Genomic DNA, 23,160 nt, shown 5'->3' with positions numbered 1-23,160 from the left:
CACCACCCAGAGTAAGTTCACTGATTGTGAAGGTTGCTGGGGAGGGCCTGTGAAGAGCACTGATCACTGCTAATGTTTGTTTGCAGAGAACTTTCACTGTTTCTTATCATTTACAAAGAGTTCAATCTGATAAAATATGTGCACAATGAAGGTATGCAAGTTATTTTTAGTAGAAATAACAGACAGAAGGGCTAAGGAAATAATGCACTGCCTAGAACCTGTGTGTGGATCATTATGGTAGTGTTTCCCCTACTATTGTATGGCAGGGGCGGGCACACCTGTCTGATAGGTAAAATACCTATCCAGGCGTTGTAAGATCTGGCATGCGTCAGCAACGCCTGGGCAGAGGAATGTGGCCCTTATCATACAGAGTTGTCCATCTATTCGTCTGACCCTCCATGTGTTCCTGTAGGAGCTGCGTTCGCGGGAGGAGGAGCTGACGCATGCGGCGCTGCAGCAGAAGTCCCACGAGGAGCTGCTGAAGAGGAGGGAGCAGCAGCTGGCGGAGCGGGAGATCAATGTGCTGGAGAGGGAACTCAACATCCTCATCTTTCAGCTCAACAAGGACAAGCCCAACGTCAAGAAGAGGAAGGGCAAGTTCAAACGCAGCCGCCTCAAACTCAAGGATGGCAACCGCATCAGCCTGCCCTCAGGTGGGTGCTTCTGTCTGTCTGTTTCTTACTCTCTTTCTGTCTTGTCGGGTTGGTTGATAAACTGTCTTTCTGTTTGTCAAAGTCAGTGTTACCTTCGAGTTGACAAACATTTCAATAGATTTACACCAATCTTTATTTGTTTAGAAAGTCCGTTAGAATCATAGACGTATGACAGCATACTAACAAGACATCATGTAGGACAGCATACTAACAAGACATAATGGAGGACAGCATACTAACAAGACATAATGGAGGACAGCATACTAACAAGACATCATGTAGAACAGCATACTAACAAGACATAATGGAGGACAGCATACTAACAAGACATCATGGAGGACAGCATACTAACAAGACATCATGTAGAGCATACTAACAAGACAGCATACTAACAAGACATCATGGAGGACAGCATACTAACAAGACATCATGGAGGACAGCATACTAACAAGACATGGAGAACAGCATACTAACAAGACATCTGAGGACAGCATACTAACAAGACATCATGGAGGACAGCATACTAACAAGACATCATGGAGGACAGCATACTAACAAGACATAATGGAGGACAGCTTATACTAACAAGACATAATGGAGGACAGCATACTAACAAGACATCATGTAGGACAGCATACTAACAAGACATCATGTAGGACAGCATACTAACAAGACATCATGGAGAACAGCATACTAACAAGACATTAGGGAGGACAGCATACTAACAAGACATAATGTAGGACAGCATACTAACAAGACATAATGGAGGACAGCATACTAACAAGACATCATGTAGAACAGCATACTAACAAGACATGGAGGACAGCATACTAACAAGACATCATGGAGGACAGCATACTAACAAGACATCATGTAGAACAGCATACTAACAAGACATGGAGGACAGCATACTAACAAGACATCACGTATGACAGCATACTAACAAGACATCATGTAGGACAGCATACTGACAAGACATAATGTAGGACCGCATACTAACAAGACATGGAGGACAGCATACTGACAAGACATAATGTAGGACAGCATACTAACAAGACATAATGGAAGACAGCATGCTAACAAGACATCATGGAGGACAGCATACTAACTAGACATCATTGAGGACAGCATACTGACAAGACATAATGGAGGACAGCATACTAACAAGACATAATGGAGAACAGCATACTAACAAGACATAATGGAGGACATCATGCTAACAAGACATCATGGAGGACAGCATACTAACAAGACATCATGTACTAGGACTACCAAGACATCATGTAGAGCATACTAACAAGACATCACGTATGACAGCATACTAACAAGACATCATGTAGGACAGCATACTGACAAGACATAATGTAGGACCGCATACTAACAAGACATGGAGGACAGCATACTGACAAGACATAATGTAGGACAGCATACTAACAAGACATGTAGGACAGCATACTAACAAGACATAATGGAAGACAGCATGCTAACAAGACATCATGGAGGACAGCATACTAACTAGACATCATTGAGGACAGCATACTGACAAGACATAATGGAAGACAGCATACTAACTAAACATCATGGAGAACAGCATACGAACAAGACATCATGTAGGACAGCATACTAACAAGACATAATGGAGGACAGCATACTAACAAGACATAATGGAGGACAGCATACTAACAAGACATAATGGAGGACAGCATGCTAACAAGACATCATGGAGGACAGCATACTAACTAGACATCATTGAGGACAGCATACTGACAAGACATAATGGAGGACAGCATACTAACAAGACATAATGGAAGACAGCATACTAACTAAACATCAAGGAGAACAGCATACTAACAAGACATAATGGAGGACAGCATACTAACAAGACATAATGGAGGACAGCATACTAACAAGACATAATGGAGGACAGCATACTAACAAGACATAATGTAGGACCGCATACTAACAAGACATCACGTATGACAGCATACTAACAAGACATGGAGGACAGCATACTGACAAGACATAATGTAGGACCGCATACTAACAAGACATGGAGGACAGCATACTAACAAGACATAATGGAAGACAGCATGCTAACAAGACATGCGTCAGCAACGCCTCATGGAGGACAGCATACTAACTAGACATCATTGAGGACAGCATACTGACAAGACATAATGGAGGACAGCATACTAACAAGACATAATGGAAGACAGCATACTAACTAAACATCATGGAGAACAGCATACGAACAAGACATCATGTAGGACAGCATACTAACAAGACATAATGGAGGACAGCATACTAACAAGACATCATGTAGAACAGCATACTACCAAGACATGGAGGACAGCATACTAACAAGACATCATGTAGGACAGCATACTAACAAGACATCACGTATGACAGCATACTAACAAGACATCATGTAGGACAGCATACTGACAAGACATAATGTAGGACCGCATACTAACAAGACATGGAGGACAGCATACTGACAAGACATAATGTAGGACAGCATACTAACAAGACATGTAGGACAGCATACTAACAAGACATAATGGAAGACAGCATGCTAACAAGACATCATGGAGGACAGCATACTAACTAGACATCATTGAGGACAGCATACTGACAAGACATAATGGAAGACAGCATACTAACTAAACATCATGGAGAACAGCATACCAACAAGACATCATGTAGGACAGCATACTAACAAGACATAATGGAGGACAGCATACTAACAAGACATAATGGAGGACAGCATACTGACAAGGACATACTGACAAGACATGGAGGACAGCATACTGACAAGACATAATGTAGACAGGACATAATGGAAGACAGCATGCTAACAAGACATCATGGAGGACAGCATACTAACTAGACATGATTGAGTACAGCATACTGACAAGACATAATGGAGGACAGCATACTGACAAGACATAATGGAAGACAGCATACTAACAAACATCATGGAGAACAGCATACGAACAAGACATCTCAGGTGGACAGCATACTAACAAGACATAATGGAGGACAGCATACTAACAAGACATAATGGAGGACAGTTACTAACAAGACATAATGGAGGACAGCATACTAACAAGACATCATGGAGGACAGCATACTAACAAGACATCATTACAGTTTAACAAGACATCATTAGAACAGCATACTACCAAGACATGACAGCATACTAACAAGACATCATGTAGGACAGCATACTAACAAGACATAATGGAGGACAGCATACTAACAAGACATAATGGAGGACAGCATACTAACAAGACATCATGGAGGACAGCATACTAACAAGACATCATTGAGGACAGCATACTAACAAGACATCATGGAGGACAGCATACTAACAAGACATCATGGAGGACAGCATACTAACAAGACATCATGGAGGACAGCATACTAACAAGACATAATGGAGGACAGCATACTAACAAGACATAATGGAGGACAGCATACTAACAAGACATAATGGAGGACAGCATACTAACAAGACATCATGGAGGACAGCATACTAACAAGACATAATGGAGGACAGCATACTAACAAGACATAATGGAGGACAGCATACTAACAAGACATAATGGAGGACAGCATACTAACAAGACATCATGTAGGACAGCATACTAACAAGACATCATGTAGGACAGCATACTAACAAGACATCATGGAGAACAGCATACTAACAAGACATAATGGAGGACAGCATACTAACAAGACATAATGGAGGACAGCATACTAACAAGACATAATGGAGGACAGCATACTAACAAGACATCATGTAGAACAGCATACTAACAAGACATGGAGGACAGCATACTAACAAGACATCATGGAGGACAGCATACTAACAAGACATCATGTAGAACAGCATACTAACAAGACATGGAGGACAGCATACTAACAAGACATCACGTATGACAGCATACTAACAAGACATCATGTAGGACAGCATACTGACAAGACATAATGTAGGACCGCATACTAACAAGACATGGAGGACAGCATACTGACAAGACATAATGTAGGACAGCATACTAACAAGACATAATGGAAGACAGCATGCTAACAAGACATCATGGAGGACAGCATACTAACTAGACATCATTGAGGACAGCATACTGACAAGACATAATGGAGGACAGCATACTAACAAGACATAATGGAGAACAGCATACTAACAAGACATAATGGAGGACATCATGCTAACAAGACATCATGGAGGACAGCATACTAACAAGACATCATGTAGAACAGCATACTACCAAGACATGGAGGACAGCATACTAACAAGACATCATGTAGGACAGCATACTAACAAGACATCACGTATGACAGCATACTAACAAGACATCATGTAGGACAGCATACTGACAAGACATAATGTAGGACCGCATACTAACAAGACATGGAGGACAGCATACTGACAAGACATAATGTAGGACAGCATACTAACAAGACATGTAGGACAGCATACTAACAAGACATAATGGAAGACAGCATGCTAACAAGACATCATGGAGGACAGCATACTAACTAGACATCATTGAGGACAGCATACTGACAAGACATAATGGAAGACAGCATACTAACTAAACATCATGGAGAACAGCATACGAACAAGACATCATGTAGGACAGCATACTAACAAGACATAATGGAGGACAGCATACTAACAAGACATAATGGAGGACAGCATACTAACAAGACATAATGGAGGACAGCATGCTAACAAGACATCATGGAGGACAGCATACTAACTAGACATCATTGAGGACAGCATACTGACAAGACATAATGGAGGACAGCATACTAACAAGACATAATGGAAGACAGCATACTAACTAAACATCAAGGAGAACAGCATACTAACAAGACATAATGGAGGACAGCATACTAACAAGACATAATGGAGGACAGCATACTAACAAGACATAATGGAGGACAGCATACTAACAAGACATAATGGAGGACAGCATACTGACAAGACATAATGTAGGACCGCATACTAACAAGACATCACGTATGACAGCATACTAACAAGACATGGAGGACAGCATACTGACAAGACATAATGTAGGACCGCATACTAACAAGACATGGAGGACAGCATACTAACAAGACATAATGGAAGACAGCATGCTAACAAGACATCATGGAGGACAGCATACTAACTAGACATCATTGAGGACAGCATACTGACAAGACATAATGGAGGACAGCATACTAACAAGACATAATGGAAGACAGCATACTAACTAAACATCATGGAGAACAGCATACGAACAAGACATCATGTAGGACAGCATACTAACAAGACATCATGAAGGACAGCATACTAACAAGACATCATGTAGAACAGCATACTACCAAGACATGGAGGACAGCATACTAACAAGACATCATGTAGGACAGCATTCTAACAAGACATCACGTATGACAGCATACTAACAAGACATCATGTAGGACAGCATACTGACAAGACATAATGTAGGACCGCATACTAACAAGACATGGAGGACAGCATACTGACAAGACATAATGTAGGACAGCATACTAACAAGACATGTAGGACAGCATACTAACAAGACATAATGGAAGACAGCATGCTAACAAGACATCATGGAGGACAGCATACTAACTAGACATCATTGAGGACAGCATACTGACAAGACATAATGGAAGACAGCATACTAACTAAACATCATGGAGAACAGCATACGAACAAGACATCATGTAGGACAGCATACTAACAAGACATAATGGAGGACAGCATACTAACAAGACATAATGGAGGACAGCATACTGACAAGACATAATGTAGGACCGCATACTAACAAGACATAATGGAAGACAGCATGCTAACAAGACATCATGGAGGACAGCATACTAACTAGACATGATTGAGTACAGCATACTGACAAGACATAATGGAGGACAGCATACTGACAAGACATAATGGAAGACAGCATACTAACTAAACATCATGGAGAACAGCATACGAACAAGACATCTCGTAGGACAGCATACTAACAAGACATAATGGAGGACAGCATACTAACAAGACATAATGGAGGACAGCATACTAACAAGACATAATGGAGGACAGCATACTAACAAGACATCATGGAGGACAGCATACTAACAAGACATCATGGAGGACAGCATTCTAACAAGACATCATGTAGAACAGCATACTACCAAGACATGGAGGACAGCATACTAACAAGACATCATGTAGGACAGCATACTAACAAGACATCACGTATGACAGCATACTAACAAGACATCATGTAGGACAGCATACTAACAAGACATCACATATGGCAGCATACTAACAAGACATCATGTAGGACAGCATACTGACAAGACATAATGTAGGACCGCATACTAACAAGACATCATGGAGGACAGCATACTGACAAGACATGGAGGACAGCATACTAACAAGACATGTAGGACAGCATACTAACAAGACATAATGGAAGACAGCATGCTAACAAGACATCATGGAGGACAGCATACTAACTAGACATCATTGAGGACAGCATACTGACAAGACATAATGGAAGACAGCATACTAACTAAACATCATGGAGAACAGCATACGAACAAGACATCATGTAGGACAGCATACTAACAAGACATAATGGAGGACAGCATACTAACAAGACATAATGGAGGACAGCATACTAACAAGACATAATGGAGGACAGCATACTAACAAGACATAATGGAGGACAGCATACTAACAAGACATAATGGAGAACAGCATATTAACAAGACATCATGGAGAACAGCATACTAACAAGACATAATGGAGGACAGCATACTAACAAGACATAATGGAGGACAGCATACTAACAAGACATCATGGAGAACAGCATATTAACAAGACATCATGGAGAACAGCATACTAACAAGACATAATGGAGGACAGCATACTAACAAGACATAATGGAGGACAGCATACTAACAAGACATAATGGAGGACAGCATACTAACAAGACATCATGGAGAACAGCATACTAACAAGACATAATGGAGAACAGCATACTAACAAGACATAATGGAGGACAGCATACTAACAAGACATAATAGAGGACAGCATGCTAACAAGACATCATGGAGGACAGCATACTAACTAGACATCATGGAGGACAGCATACTAGCAAGACATAACAGAGGACAGCATACTAACAAGACATAATGGAAGACAGCATACTAACAAGACATAATGGAAGACAGCATACTGACAAGACATCATGGAGCACCGCATACTAACAAGACATCATGTAGAACAGCATATTAACTAGACAGCATACTAGCTTTGACTAAGACTAGTCAAAGCGGAACTACTTTCGCTCATTGGTCGTTGTATCCCAGTCTTTTGACAGATGTTACAATACCTTTTTATGTTACGTAGTCTGTCAATGAGATATTACACCAATGGTCAAAGTGACCAACCACCCTTACCTGTGTCTCTGTTTCCTAGATTTCCAGCACAAGATCACGGTGCAGGCGTCACCCTCCATGGACAGTAGGAGTCTGAACACCAGCCCCCCCAGCAGCCCCACACTCATACCCCGCCTCCGGGCCATCCAGTGTAAGTACACCTCAGACAATCCAACATACTGCAACACGACAGACCTGGGTCAGATACATAAGTATCAAATCAGGTGTGCCCAAGTGTGCTGTGAAACAAAGCTTTGTACGTGTTCTTTATCATGGCATCCAGTGCCTTCAGAAAGTATTCATACCCCTTGATTTATTCCGCTTTTTGTTTTGTTACAGCCTGAATTCAAAAATTAATTAAATATATTATTTTCCCCATCTACACACAATACCCCTTCATGACAAAGTAAAAACATGTTTTATATAATTTACATAAGTATACACACCCTTGAGTCAATACATGATAGAATCACCTGTGGCAGCAATTACAGCTGTGAGTCTTTCTGGGTAAGTTTCTAAGAGCTTTTGTACACCTGGATTGTACAATATTTGCACATTATTCTTTATAAAGTTGGTTGTTGATCATTGCTAGACAGCCATCGTCAAATCTTGCCATAGATTTTCAAGACGATTTTAAGTCAAAAGTCTATCTCGGCCACTCAGGAACATTCAATGTCATCTTGGTAAGCAACTCCAGTGTATATTTTGGCGTTGTGTTTTAGGTTAAAAAAGGTGAAAGGTGAATTTGTCTCCCAGTGTCTGTTGGATATAGGGCTGTTCCCGTCCCCAAAAAATTTTGGTTGACCAAATGTTGTCTGTTCTTTCAACCAATTGATTGGTTTACATTTTTATATGTGTATTTTTCCATATATAGACACACCCTATGTGTTTTATTAAAATCAACTATAAGCATAGAGTTTGTCTGATGCTTTAAGCTTATATTTTGAGGCCTCACGAGGGCACCAGACAGCTAGATAACCAGAAGGAAAAAAATTAACCTGACCCAACTATTCTCCAACCGTTCCTGCTTGCTTTCACAGATTCTGCCATTACTCTCCTGAAGTTGCCGGTAATAGGCTGCACGAGGAGTCGGCAACCTTTCTCATGTTGAATGTTTAATTAATATTACCATTTCTACCGATATGCATACCGGTTATGGTTTTCATATGCACATTTTCGTGAAAGTTTAATTTTAATTTATAATAACGTCTTCATATTTCAAAATCATTGTCATGTGGTTAATCAAGATTCTATCCAAATTTAAATTAACATGATACAAACTTAAAAAGTAACTTCTATTGCCATTGCAAACTATGTAAAAGTAGCCTACATAAAGCCAACAAATAAAAACATTCCAGAGTTGCAGGTAGAACATATCCTGATAAAAATAAATATCCTATAAATCACTTTGGATACACATGGCCTGTCTGCAACGAACTTGAATAATTCTATCAACTATTAAATTGGATCCAGCACTGAAGCTTGCACTAACTTACAACATTGTATAAAATATTCTGGGCCCTAAGAGTTTCCCCAGGCCAGTGAGCTTGGGACAGACACAGCTGTAGGCTATTTCCGCAAGGGATAAGAAACAGGGCAGGAGCTCACCGGAGCTGAGTACCAGAACCTTAAATTTTCTACTCCTTTAGCTCCCGTTCCTCTTTATAGAATATTAAATCCTGCACCTAAATAGAAACAGTACTAGCACCCAAAATGAGTACTGGAACCTATTTCAGTCCAAGTGGAGCACTGTTAAGAAGTAATCACGTAGGCCTATTTTATGACGTTTCCACTGGCATTTTTCGCTTTCACGCTGAGTGGTTATCGAAAGGGAGAGAGCTGGAAAGATTTGTCAGGTAGCCTATAGGCCTACTTCTATGCCTGTGCGTCGTTACTCAACATTGACAGGAGTGCTCCAAACAAAAGACAATGACTAAATTGACAAAACAAATCAAAAACATGTTACTCACAAGTGTAGCATAGCTTCAATGTGTCCACTCAAATAATGAGATCAGGAAGACTGGAATAATAATATTGAATGCATTAAAATAAATTACCTTAACCAAAGTAACAAACATTGTAGATTAGAAATTATAGGAATTAACTGTAAATGTAATGCTGGTGATTTATGTAATGGGGAATTGATATACACTAACAATCAAATGCAAACAATTCACATAAAGAAGTTATGAAACTGAGTGACCTTACAGATAATTTTGTGTGTGGGGTACAGAGATGAGGTAGTCATTCAAAAATCAGGTTAAACACTATTATTGCACACAGAATGAGTCCATGCAACTTATTTTGTGACTTTAAGCACATTTTTACTCATGACCTTATTTAGGCTTGCCATAACAAAGAGGTTGAATACTTGCTTGACTCAAGACATTTCAGCTTTACATTTTTTATTAGTTTGTAAACATTTCTAAAAGCATAATTCCACTTTCGGATTATTGTGTATTGTGTGTAGGCCAGTGACACAATCTTAATTTAATACATGTTATATTCAGACTGTGATCAAATTCAAGGGGTGTGAATACATTCTGAAGGCACTGTAGCTGTTATGACTGGGTAAGCTTCCCTCTCTAACCTCTGTTCTGGTTCTGCATTAATGTTTTCTCCCTCTAGTGTGCGCCCGAATTGACAGTATCCGAAGGGACAGTATGTATGTGTATCACCAAGATGTGGATATCACCAGCGAGTGCCAGCCCTATACTGGGGTTAGGAAGAAAGGCAAGCAACTGGCATTGTTGGAATGTGGCCGTTCTGTCTGCTGTGGGTGCACCGGCTAACGTGTCTCTCAACGGCTAGGGTTCTAACGGTTGCCTGTGCTTCTGGCTTCTAAGACAATTTGATGGACTATCATCATCTCTGATTTCAGAAAATGTACTTGGGTTTATCCTCTGAAAAGCCCAGGATGTTTCAGGGTTTTTATTACTACTAATAATAATATAGGTTTGCTTTGAAATGAAGGACACGTTGGGATGCATCCGAGGACATTTGTAACCTGTAATGTTTATCACCTGATCACAGGTGTTCTCTTCATTTGCAACCCAACGTGTTCTTGAAATGTTCACAGATCTATATACAGAGTATTTTTGATTTCCTAACCAGTGTTCAGCTGCAGTGATTATATGAATTTTCTCAAATAATCCAGTCCTCTAAATTCTACTCAAGTGGTTGAAGACTAAAATATATTGGCAGCCTTGTACTTTTCTTAAATAATTCCCTATTTCTTCTAAAATAAGTTTAATTTTAAAAGTATTTGTCACCACACCTTGTTATTGGATTTTCAACTTATTCTAGGAGAAATAGGGAATTATTTAAGAAAGTGCAAAGGTGCCAATATATTTGGCTGCAACTGTATCTGCTGTGGTCCTGGACACTCAGATTTGTCACTGGTGTATTGGAGTACTCTGCCAGTTGTTGACTGATGTTCTCTCCTTCGTCACAGTGACTCTGGATGAGAGCAACAGGACATGGGGACGAAGCACCATCTACAAGCCGGAGGAGTTTGATGACGTCAAGAAGGGGATTAAGAAGAAGGGGCGAACGTGGGGACCGAGCTCCGTTCAGACCAAGGAGCGGGGAAACTGTGCTGAAAGGTACAGGACATCAGTGTTTCTTTCCATCTCCGTTCAGTATTTCTTCTGTCGTCTTCATGGTGTCTGTGTGGGTTGTTTTTTGAAACTGACTTGTCCTGGCAGACTGAGGCCACTGTCTGATGGAAACAACCCCTGGTCCACCAGTCTGGGGAAGTCCCAGAAGTCCGTTCCGTTGGCTGCGTTGTTTGCAGAGCAGCAAGGTGAGGGGAAATGTGTCTTCTAATATAATCAGATGGAACACAACAAGACCATTTCTTAGTCCCTGTCAACAGCCTGTCTTTGTCCTCGTCCTTCATGTTCAGGGACCAGTAAAGAAGAGATGTGCTCGCCAGATGGATCGGACAACACCAAAGCAAAGCAACTGAAGTTCCCCAATCAGGTGTACATCGATCTCCCTCTGTGGAAAGATGAGAAGCAGCAGGGGGGCGAGGGGACGGCAGGAAGCTGCCCTGGGGAAAGCCTGGAGGACTCCAGTACCACTTCAGCCAGTTCCACCAGCACCACCCCCCAGCACACCCCCACCAACAGCCTGAAGAGAACCTCCGCTCGTCGCCGGACAGACACCGTACTCTACGGCTGTGCCTCTATGCTGGCCTCGGTAGCATTGGGCTTTGACCTGCGTAACGTGCTCAATGCCCCACCGGCAGATGACCCTGAGCCTCAGCCCAGTATGGAGAAGAAAAAGAAAGAGGGTCTGTTCCAGCGCGCCACACGCTTCCCTGGTGGACGTTCTTCTCATAAGGAGGAGGCAGCCTCCCAAGTCCCCATCAACCTCATCTCCATGTCTTCCATCTCAGAGTATAACTCCACCAAGAGCCTCCTGCGGTCAGCCTCGGAGGGGCCAGAGCCCAGCCCTGTGAAGGAAGTGGCCCCTATCAGCCTGTCGCACCCCACGCCACAGCCCAGAAGTGGCTCCCAGCCCCAGGTTCCAGAGGCGCCCGGCCGCAGGACTCCGGCCTCCCCCCTCTCCCAGCCTGCTGCCCCAGAGAAGACTCACAGTCAAAGCATGGGCTCTCACCTCCGGAGGAAGAAGTCGGCCAACGTTCAGGACAGTGAGTGAACGTGACATCAGAACTGTGGGTGACACAGAGAGACTGTATATATTTAATGCAGTAGTGTTTGATTGTGAGGTGACACCACTGTATCCGTGAACAATGAAACAGTCTCTCTTTCTCCTTTCTGTCCCCAGCTAACGGTACATCTGGCTCTCTCACAACTTCATCGGGACTGTCTTCCACCACAACCTCTCAGAAGAAGAAGTCTGACAGGGAGGACACCCCTAAGAGAGCAGCCCGTGGGGAGACTGTCACCTCCAGGTCCCGGCCTTTGTCCCTCCGGGGCAAACCCCACTCCTGGGGTCTCCTGAGGGGCCGCAACAAAAGCTACTCCCTGGGCCACTATTCTGGAGAGAAGAGCGCCAGGAGCCTCAACATCGTCCTCTCCTCCGCCGAGGTCAAGATGGACTGCTCTCTGCTGGATATGGACATGGAGGGGCAGAAACGTGACTGCACCGTGCCCCTCTGCCGAATTCAGAGCGGCCCCAGTCGCCCCTCCGTCTTCGAACTAGAGAAAAAATTATTGTCATAGCAGAAATAAGCTGCCTTATTACCAGGATCCAATCTCTAAGTAACGTTTATGAGTTGGATCTTATTTGACATCCCAGGGCATTCCACTGCCCTCCTGTGGTTTTTACCTGAATATAGGCCACTGCTGCTGAACAGTTTATTTATTCTGTAATATTTTTATAGGTAATTTAATATTGGAAAAATGTGTTTCAATAGCATCAGGTTGATTGAACAACGAAGGAACACATTTAATTTTTTGTTGTTGCAGAAATGTTTACATTTTTGTGCGCACATACTGGTTAGGACCATGGCATCTTAAGTTACAAAATGATGTTTACGTTAAAATGTTAATTTGCTTGTGTCTGTGGATCTTTTATTCTCTGTTTTGACTTAATGCTGGTAATTATTTTGTATTGTATTGATTTTGTTTTTATATTGACAGATACAACAGTGTTTCTTTTAGGATGAGTTCTGTCCAATGTCTGAGAGGTAATATTGAAGTCAACATGTGGCGCAACTGACAGATTTACAAATGTAGGATCTTAATTTGAGCCAGTTTGCTACAGCAGGAAAATAATCCTGCAGCAGGACAGTTCTTCTGCAACAGGGTGATCAAATTAAGATCCTACATCTGTAACAGTGCATCAAACAACACTGGAAAACCTAGTCTCAACTAGAGGTCGACCGATTATGATTTTTCAATACCGAAACCGATTATTGGAGGACCAAAAAAGCCGATACCGATTAATCGGCCGATTGTTTTATTTTATTTGTAATAATGACAATTACAACAATACTGAATGAACACTTATTTTAACTTAATATAATACATCATTAAAATATATTTAGCCTCAAGTAAATAATAAAACATGTTCAATTTGGTTTAAATAATGCAAAAACAAAGTGTTGGAGAAGAAAGTAAAAGTGCAATATGTGCTATGTAAGAAAGCTAACGTTTAAGTTCCTTGCTCAGAATATGAGAACATATGAAAACTGGTGGTTCCTTTTAACATGAGTCCCCAGGTAAGACATTTTAGGTTGTAGTTATTATAGGAATCATAGAACTATTTCCCTCTATACCATTTGCATTTCATTAACCTTTGACTATTTGATGTTCTTATAGGCACTTTAGTATTGCCAGTGAAACAGTATAGCTTCCGTCCCTCTAGTTAGCGTGCGCTAACAAGCTAGCCATTTCACTTCGGTTACACCAGCCTCATCTCGGGAGTTGATAGGCTTGAAGTCATAAACAGCGCAATGCTTGACGCACAACGAAGAGCTGCTGGCAAAACGCATGAAAGTGCTGTTTGAATGAATGTTTACGCGCCTGCTTCTGCCTACCACCGCTCAGTCAGATGCTTGTATGCTCAGTCTCATCAACCATGAGTAGGTAACTAGTGATTATGATTGATTGTTTTTTATAAGATAAGTTTAATGCTAGCTAGCAATTTACCTTGGTTTACTGCATTTGTCTAGCAGGCAGTCTCCTTGTGGAGTGCAAGGAGAGAGAGGCAGGTTGTTATTGCGTTGGACTAGTTAACTGTAAGGTTGCAAGATTGAATCCCCCGAGCTGACAAGGTGAAAATCTGTCGTTCTGCCTCTGAACAACGCAGTTAACCCACCGTTCTAGGCCGTCATTGAAAATAAGAATGTGTTCTTAACTGACTTGCCTAGTTAAATAAAGATATACATATTTATTTTTATCGGCAAATCGGGGCTCAAAAATACCAATTTCCGATTGTTATGAAAACCCGAAATCGGCCCTAATTAATCGGCCATTCCGATTAATCGGTCGACCTCTCGTCTCAACACTAAACCAGGTCAGCTTTTACTTTACCACTATACGACAAGCCTTACCAGCAGCTGGACCAGTACCAGTACTGTACATAAAGACTATTCTGCATTAATAGCTGCTATGGTTTATGTGGAATATGACCATTTGGCTCGAAATCAGTTCACATGTGGGTTAGTCTACCTAGGTTCCTGTGAAAACACTATTTTGAAGAACAAAGAGATGGGAATTAAATATATTTCAATACTTGTTTGAGTAACAGTTAAAAGCTGTATTCCTTAGCAATCATTTTCATATTAACATAAAAAGCTGACAGGAACTGTCTCTGATGCCACTAGACTACACAAATTTGTATCATCTGAATATTCTGTCCCCATTTAAGTACCATGCAAGTCATTAGTACCGAGCAACAAGTAAAACTGTCCATAAATATCCAATGTATTGTTGTTCGTCCCCGTTTACAAAGAATACTGAATGTTAAATCTCTGTTTTTGTAGTTCTGTTTAAATCGTGAGCACTTTCTCTTTATTTAAATCGACATTCCTAACAGTACATCCCAGACAGCTGTTGAAGTCAGTACAACTGGAAGAATACCTTTTTTTAACACTGCCTTTGAGATCAAATCTCATCACTGTCTAAGCTGGAGTCCTTGCTATATCCTGACATGTTAAGCATTCCATTAATAGAACGACAACTGAAGTTTTTTTGTTGCCTTATCTTCCTTTTTATTAGCATTGGGTTTGCTCTGTGTGTGAGGAAACTGGTTCAAGTGATTGAGACGACAACATACAGTACATACTGATCAAACCTGTTTATCAGTGTTTTTGTTCGCACCACAGAATCAGAGTTGTTTATCTTCATGTATCCCCATGTTAACAAATACGTCAGTTGACCTCAACCTTCTTACTTTTATACTCGCAGCATACTTAAACCACTTCAAGAATGGCCGTCTGATTAGAATGATAGGTCTTTGAACCAGTGTGAATCCTCAAACCCTCCATGTTCTTTCTGGAAATGCAAATCAACTCAAGATCATACCAAACAAATGTGAATCCATACCCTCTTTACCTTGTGTAGTGTCAATACCTGGAAATCAAGACCAAAATGCCTATTTTTGTTGTCTTAGTATCTTGGAATGAAAATGGTCTGCAATGCAGTAATTATAATGAAATAGTATTCTCTGAAATATTTCATGTTGGGTCTCAAATCAATTAATTCATTATGCTGCAAGTAGTCTCACTGTGGGAGGCAAGTAGTCTCACTGTGGGAGGCAAGTAGTCTCACTGTGGGAGGCAAGTAGTCTCACTGTGGGAGGCAAGTAGTCTCACTGTGGGAGGCAAATATGATTTTGCAGACATGCAGTATGACATGTCTTCTCAATAACCTGCATGGACCAACAGCTGTAATAGTGCTGTGTAGATGTTATGAGGACAAGGTGAAAGAAACTCTGGTGACATGACCACTTTTCGGACTCCTCTCTGAGCGTAATAACCTGTAGTAGGGTGACTAAGTGATGATGATATCCAGCCTCTGGAGGACCATGTAAGCCAATAGTTTAGTCTTATACAGTATGGCTCATGGTTATGATAGAGTTTGCTACAGCACATATAGTATGAGACTAGGCTAGCAGGGTGATTGACAAAGCACAATCATTCAGACTTCCTGTGCACTGCGCTTGTGTAGTTGGAGTGGTGTTGCACTCAACAAGCTGCAAGATACACAGGAAGGAGCTCTGCTGTTGATCTGCAGACAGTCTCTGTTGAGGGACAAAATAATGTAATGTCTCCTGTTCCCAAAACTTTCACCAAAGCTCAAAGTTCATAAGACAGATTTGTTATACTGTATTTTTAATCAGCCATTTGATTTGAAATTATTTAAGTCAAATTGACAAATGTATTTTATTTAAAAAAAAGTTTTAGTTACATAGTACCCATCTACATACTTTTATTTGGGGCCTAGTGTAAGTATTCTAGTTTTATGGTCTCAGAATAAATCACCTGTATGGTGTTTTAAGAAACAATGTTTACCCCTCAGGAGTGGCTAGGTATCCCCTATTTCCCTTTATTTTATGGTTATATGGTTAGAAAAAAACATGGTCTGAGAACATTGGCATTCTGTTACAAATCAATTCAAAACTAAGTCTGAGAGTTTAATTTCCCTAAATTGTGTGGGGTTAAAACTACTGATGTTGCATGTGTGACACTAAATAATGAAATATATTGTTTAAGTCTATCCCATGTCATGCTCCATATAGGTTGGTGAAAACGGAACCAAATCTACACTCGTAGAAAAAATGGTTCTGGATAGAATCAAAAAGGGTTCTATGCTTGCTTCATATGTGGCACCCCTAAAGGTTCTATATTGAACCCTCTTGTAGGGTTCTTTGGTCAGAACCCTAGGGGTTCTTCACTGAACCACAACTGGTACCATATAGAACTCTTGGGTTCTATATAGAACCTTTAGGGGTGCCATATGAAGCAAGCATAGAACCCCTTTTGGTTCTATCCAGAACCTTCTGTTCTAAGATGGTATAGTGATGTTTAAGATACAGTATGAGGTAGAATGTAAAGAGATCAAATTCTCCATCTTACACAAAATTATTTATTGTAAGATCTAATGTTTCAATTTAGGAATTGTAGATTTGAATAGTTTTTCTTGACACATGTCCCTTGTGTAAATAAAGATCTCAAGGATATGTTGATCAATGCAAAATGAGTAGACTATTTGAATACAGAATTACAGAATACAGAATTAGTCATTTACATTTTATTTTTTACATTTTGGACATTTAGCAGACACTTATCCAAAGTGACTTAGTCAGTGCATTCAACTAAGGTAGGTAAAACAACCACATATCAGTCAACTAAGGTAGGTAAATCAACCACATATCAGTCAACTAAGCTAGGTAAAACAACCACATATCAGTCAACTAAACTAAGTAAAACAACCACATATCAGTCAACTAAACTAGGTAAAACAACCACATATCAGTCAACTAAGGTAGGTAAAACAATCATATCAGTCAACTAAGGTAGGTAAAACAACCACATATCAGTCAACTAAGCTAGGTAAAACAACCACATATCAGTCAACTAAGGTAGGTAAAACAACCACATATCAGTCAACTAAACTAGGTAAAACAACCACATATCAGTCAACTAAGGTAGGTAGAACAACCACATATATATCAACTAAGGTAGGTAAAACAACCACATATCAGTCAACTAAGGTAGGTAAAACAACCACATATATATCAACTAAGGTAGATAAAACAACCACATATATATCAACTAAGGTAGATAAAACAACCACATATATATCAACTAAGGTAGATAAAACAACCACATATCAGTCAACTAAGGTAGGTAAAACAACCACATATATATCAACTAAGGTAGATAAAACAACCACATATATATCAACTAAGGTAGGTAAAACAACCACATATATATCAACTAAGGTAGATAAAACAACCACATCAATCAACTAAGGTAGATAAAACAACCACATATCAGTCAACTAAGGTAGGTAAAACAACCACATATCAGTCAACTAAGGTAGGCAAAACAACCACATATCAGTCAACTAAGGTAGGTAAAACAACCACATATCAGTCAACTAAGGTAGGTAAAACAACCACATATCAGTCAACTAAGGTAGGTAAAACAACCACATATCAGTCAACTAAGGTAGGTAAAACAACCACATATATATTAACTAAGGTAGGTAAAACAACCACATATATATCAACTAAGGTAGATAAAACAACCACATCAATCAACTAAGGTAGATAAAACAACCACATATCAGTCAACTAAGGTAGGTAAAACAACCACATATCAGTCAACTAAGGTAGGTAAAACAACCACATATCAGTCAACTAAGGTAGGTAAAACAACCACATATCAGTCAACTAAGGTAGGTAAAACAACCACATATCAGTCAACTAAGGTAGGTAAAACAACCACATATCAGTCAACTAAGGTAGATAAAACAACCATCAGTCATTTCAAGTAAAAACAATTCAGTAAAGCAGCTATGAAAGGTAGTAAGACAAGTGCAAGAAAAATATTGATTGACAAATTTGAATTATTGGTTCATTACATTCATTGATTACATATCAATGTAATCGGAACACAGGAGACTGCACATGAATCTCATTAAATTTCTGTAATTTACTGGTATTCTATTTAATTCTATGGGAGACTAGGTTGTTCTTTCCCTCAACACAGAGACTGCAGATCAACAGCAGAAGTCATTCCCGTGTATCTTCCTGTGTAGCCTGTTGAGTGCAACACCACTCCAACTACACAAGACCTTTAGGCTATTAGATAGATATATATACCTTTATACTTCCCGTACACTAAGTGCTTGTGTAGTTGGAGTGGTGTTGCACTCAACAAGCTGCAAGATACAGGGGAAGGAGCTCTGCAGTTGATCTGCAGACAGTCTCTGTGTTGAGGGTCTCCCCACCTAATCTCATACTGTGCAGTCATTGGTGTTTACTCATGGTTTTATGTACAACATCTGGCACCAAAGCAATTAGTGAAGGATCCTAAAGTGCATCCCTGTGCAGTACCTGAGATAATAGTGGATATTTCAGTGTATACTTCCGGACCGGTTAGGTTGTCACAGTATCATGGGGCTACATTTGACCCTGCAGGAGGAAATAACACAGAGGAGAGAAACTTTCAAATGTCCCAAAGCTAAACCCGAAAACAAATCCGTTTGGCTTTACACGTGTCAGTGATCTAAAAATAACGAAGAAGGTAGTTCTTAATTCAAAGGGAAGATTTTACAAAGCTAGGGCACAGCTCACGACTCACCCCATCTGACTTTCTCTGGGGAGAGATTTCTCTCCCTGATGACAGTCAATACTTTCCGCTCAGTTTATCACCTTTTGTCCTGGCCGACAGCCTTTTTTAACAGCCTTTCTCCCCTGACTCCCTGGGGTCAACACTGACTACAACCGGTCTACACACTAAGGCCAGACTCCTGTTTTGGTACTCACACTTTCCATTGGACAAAGTATTGTTGGTCGTTGGTAGAGTTGGCATGTTGCTTCCAGTACAAGACACTTCTGTCGTCCTGGGAGTGGAATTTCACCTTCTGTGGAGCGAAGACATCTAGAGGAGTCCCTGTTACGCACGCCTCTGTGAAGAGGGAATGCAACACCCTGCTACAACTCAACTCCCCGTGAATTGAAAGAGGTATGGGACTGTAGGTGCGAGTAAGGATGACAAAGGCAGAGAGTGGTACAGTTTACAACATCTAGAGAAGTATACTTTGCCTGAAATGGAGACCAGTGTCATGAAGCAAGACTTTTTCACCTAACTGTAAGAGAGATATACATTTAAGGCATTTGATATTCATTCAACATGCATCATGTTGAATATTAAGACAGGACTTACTCTGTGAGCAGCTACTGAGGAAGAACTGAAGTAGAACAGGGATCAGGATGAATGCATTGTGTGTATTGTTGTGAAGTTGTTAGATATTCATTGTTAGATATTACTGCACTGTTGGAGCTAGAAACACAAGCATTTCGCAACACCAGCAATAACATTGCTAAACATGTATCTGACCAATAAAATTAGATTTTGATTTGATTCCATGTTAGCTGTAGTAAGGTATAATGAAATACAGACCTGGCTCAGCACTGTACCTGACATACAGACCTGGCTCAGCACTGTACCTGAAATACAGACCTGGCTCAGCACTGTACCTGAAATACAGACCTGGCTCAGCACTGTACCTGACATACAGACCTGGCTCAGCACTGTACCTGACATACAGACCTGGCTCAGCACTGTACCTGACATACAGACCTGGCTCAGCACTGTACCTGACATACAGACCTGGCTCAGCACTGTACCTGACATACAGACCTGGCTCAGCAATGTACCTGACATACATACCTGGCTCAGCACTGTACCTGACATACAGACCTGGCTCAGCACTGTACCTGACATACAGACCTGGCTCAGCACTGTACCTGACATACAGACCTGGCTCAGCACTGTACCTGACATACAGACCTGGCTCAGCACTGTACCTGACATACAGACCTGGCTCAGCACTGTACCTGACATACAGACCTGGCTCAGCACTGTACCTGACAGCTCTGTGCCTGGCAAGAAACTGACATTGATTTTGTAGTTCATATTTACAATAAATAGTCCCACTTATGAAGATAGAGAAGAAACTTTGTGATAATATACATTAGCAATATGCATGTATGTAAGCCCTACTGCACTATCATATGTATATACTCAATGCTACTGCACTGTCATATGCATATACTTAATGCTACTGCACTGTCATATGTATATACTCAATGCTACTGCACTGTCATATGTATATACTCAATGCTACTACACTGTCATATGTATATACTCAATGCTACTGCACTGTCATATGTATATACTCAATGCTACTACACTGTCATATGCATATACTCAATGCTACTGCACTGTCATATGTATATACTCAATGCTACTGCACTGTCATATGTATATACTCAATGCTACTGCACTGTCATATGTATATACTCAATACTACTGCACTGTCATATGTATATACTCAATGCGACTGCACTGTCATATGTATATACTCAATGCTATTGCACTGTCATATGTATATACTCAATACTACTGCACTGTCATATGTATATACTCAATGCGACTGCACTGTCATATGTATATACTTAATGCTACTGCACTGTCATATGTATATACTCAATACTACTGCACTGTCATATGTATATACTCAATGCGACTGCACTGTCATATGTATATACTCAATGCTACTGCACTGTCATATGCATATACTCAATGCTATTGCACTGTCATATGTGTATACTCAATGCTACTTCACTGTCATATGCATATACTCAATGCTACTGCACTGTCATATGCATATACTCAATGCTACTGCACTGTCATATGCATATACTCAATGCTACTGCACTGCCATATGTATATACTCATTGCTACTGCACTGTCATATGTATATACTCAATTCTACTGCACTGTCATATGCATATACTCAATGCTACTACACTGTCATATGTATATACTGAATACTACTGAATACTATATGCTATATATGCAAAAGCATGTGGACACCCCTTCAAATGAGTGGATTCAGATATTTAAGCCACACCCTTTGCAGACAGGTGTATAAAATCGAGCACACAGCCATGCATTCTCCGTAGACAAATATTGGCAGTAGAATGGCACGTACTGAAGAGCTCAGTGACTTCCAACACGGCACCGTCATAGGATGCCACCTTTCCAACAAGTCAGTTCGCCACATTTCTGCCCTGCTGTAGTTGCCCCGGCCAACTGTAAGTGCTGCTTCTGGAATCAACGTCAGCACAAGAACTGTTTGTCAGGAGCTTCATGAAATGGGTTTCCATGGCCGAGCAGCCGCACACAGCCTAACATCACCATGTGCAATGCCAAGCTGGAGTGGTGTAAAGCCCACCGTCATGGGACTCTGGAGCAATGGAAACGCATTCTCTGGAGTGATGAATCATGCTTCGCCATCTGGCTGTCTGACAAATCTTGGTTTGGCAGAAGCCAGGAGAATGCTACCTGCCCGAATGCATAGTGCCAACTGTAAAGTTTGGTGGAGGAGGAATAATGGTCTGGGGCTGTTTATCATGGTTTGGGGAAGGGCCCTTAGTTCCAGTGAAGGGATTTTTTACACTACAGCATAAAATGACATTCTATACAATTCTGCTTCCAATTTTGTGGCAACCAGGCCTAATCGAGTCAGGCCTAATCGCCCAACATCAGTGCCCGACCTCACTAATGCTCGTGGCTTGAGCACAGGGCCTGGAACAGATGAAAAGCTGACCTTTACCATACTTCCTCACTCCACACTTCAACTTTGTAGTAATTACCATTTATGGCAATTTGTCCATACCAGTGACAAAGTATAAATGAATTAAGCCCAATGACCTTCAGAGTCAAAGGAGACTTTGCAGTTGATCAAAACGTACTACCTTTTGCATTATCATAAAAATACCAATGATTATATATAAGATGTGCTATGATTCG

The 23,160-nt window shown here is 40.7% G+C and overlaps 1 protein-coding gene across 1 annotated transcript in view; it reads left to right on the top strand.

Moving 5' to 3' along the window:
* LOC135511888 (mitogen-activated protein kinase kinase kinase 21-like) overlaps window positions 1-16,282 on the top strand; it is a 37,451-nt gene extending 21,169 nt beyond the window's left edge. The window contains 7 exon segments of the mRNA XM_064933396.1: window positions 413-653; window positions 8,173-8,283; window positions 10,761-10,865; window positions 11,587-11,737; window positions 11,840-11,937; window positions 12,040-12,789; window positions 12,927-16,282. Coding sequence (XP_064789468.1) covers window positions 413-653; window positions 8,173-8,283; window positions 10,761-10,865; window positions 11,587-11,737; window positions 11,840-11,937; window positions 12,040-12,789; window positions 12,927-13,324 — 1,854 coding nt within the window. The 3' untranslated portion in view covers window positions 13,325-16,282.
* The last annotated feature ends 6,878 nt before the right edge of the window (window positions 16,283-23,160 follow it).

The sequence above is a fragment of the Oncorhynchus masou genome, chromosome 24, assembly GCF_036934945.1.
Source record: "Oncorhynchus masou masou isolate Uvic2021 chromosome 24, UVic_Omas_1.1, whole genome shotgun sequence".
Classification (NCBI taxonomy): Eukaryota; Metazoa; Chordata; class Actinopteri; order Salmoniformes; family Salmonidae; genus Oncorhynchus; species Oncorhynchus masou.
The sequence above is the reverse complement of the archived record's forward strand: the minus strand, read 5'-3'. Positions and strand labels throughout refer to the sequence as shown.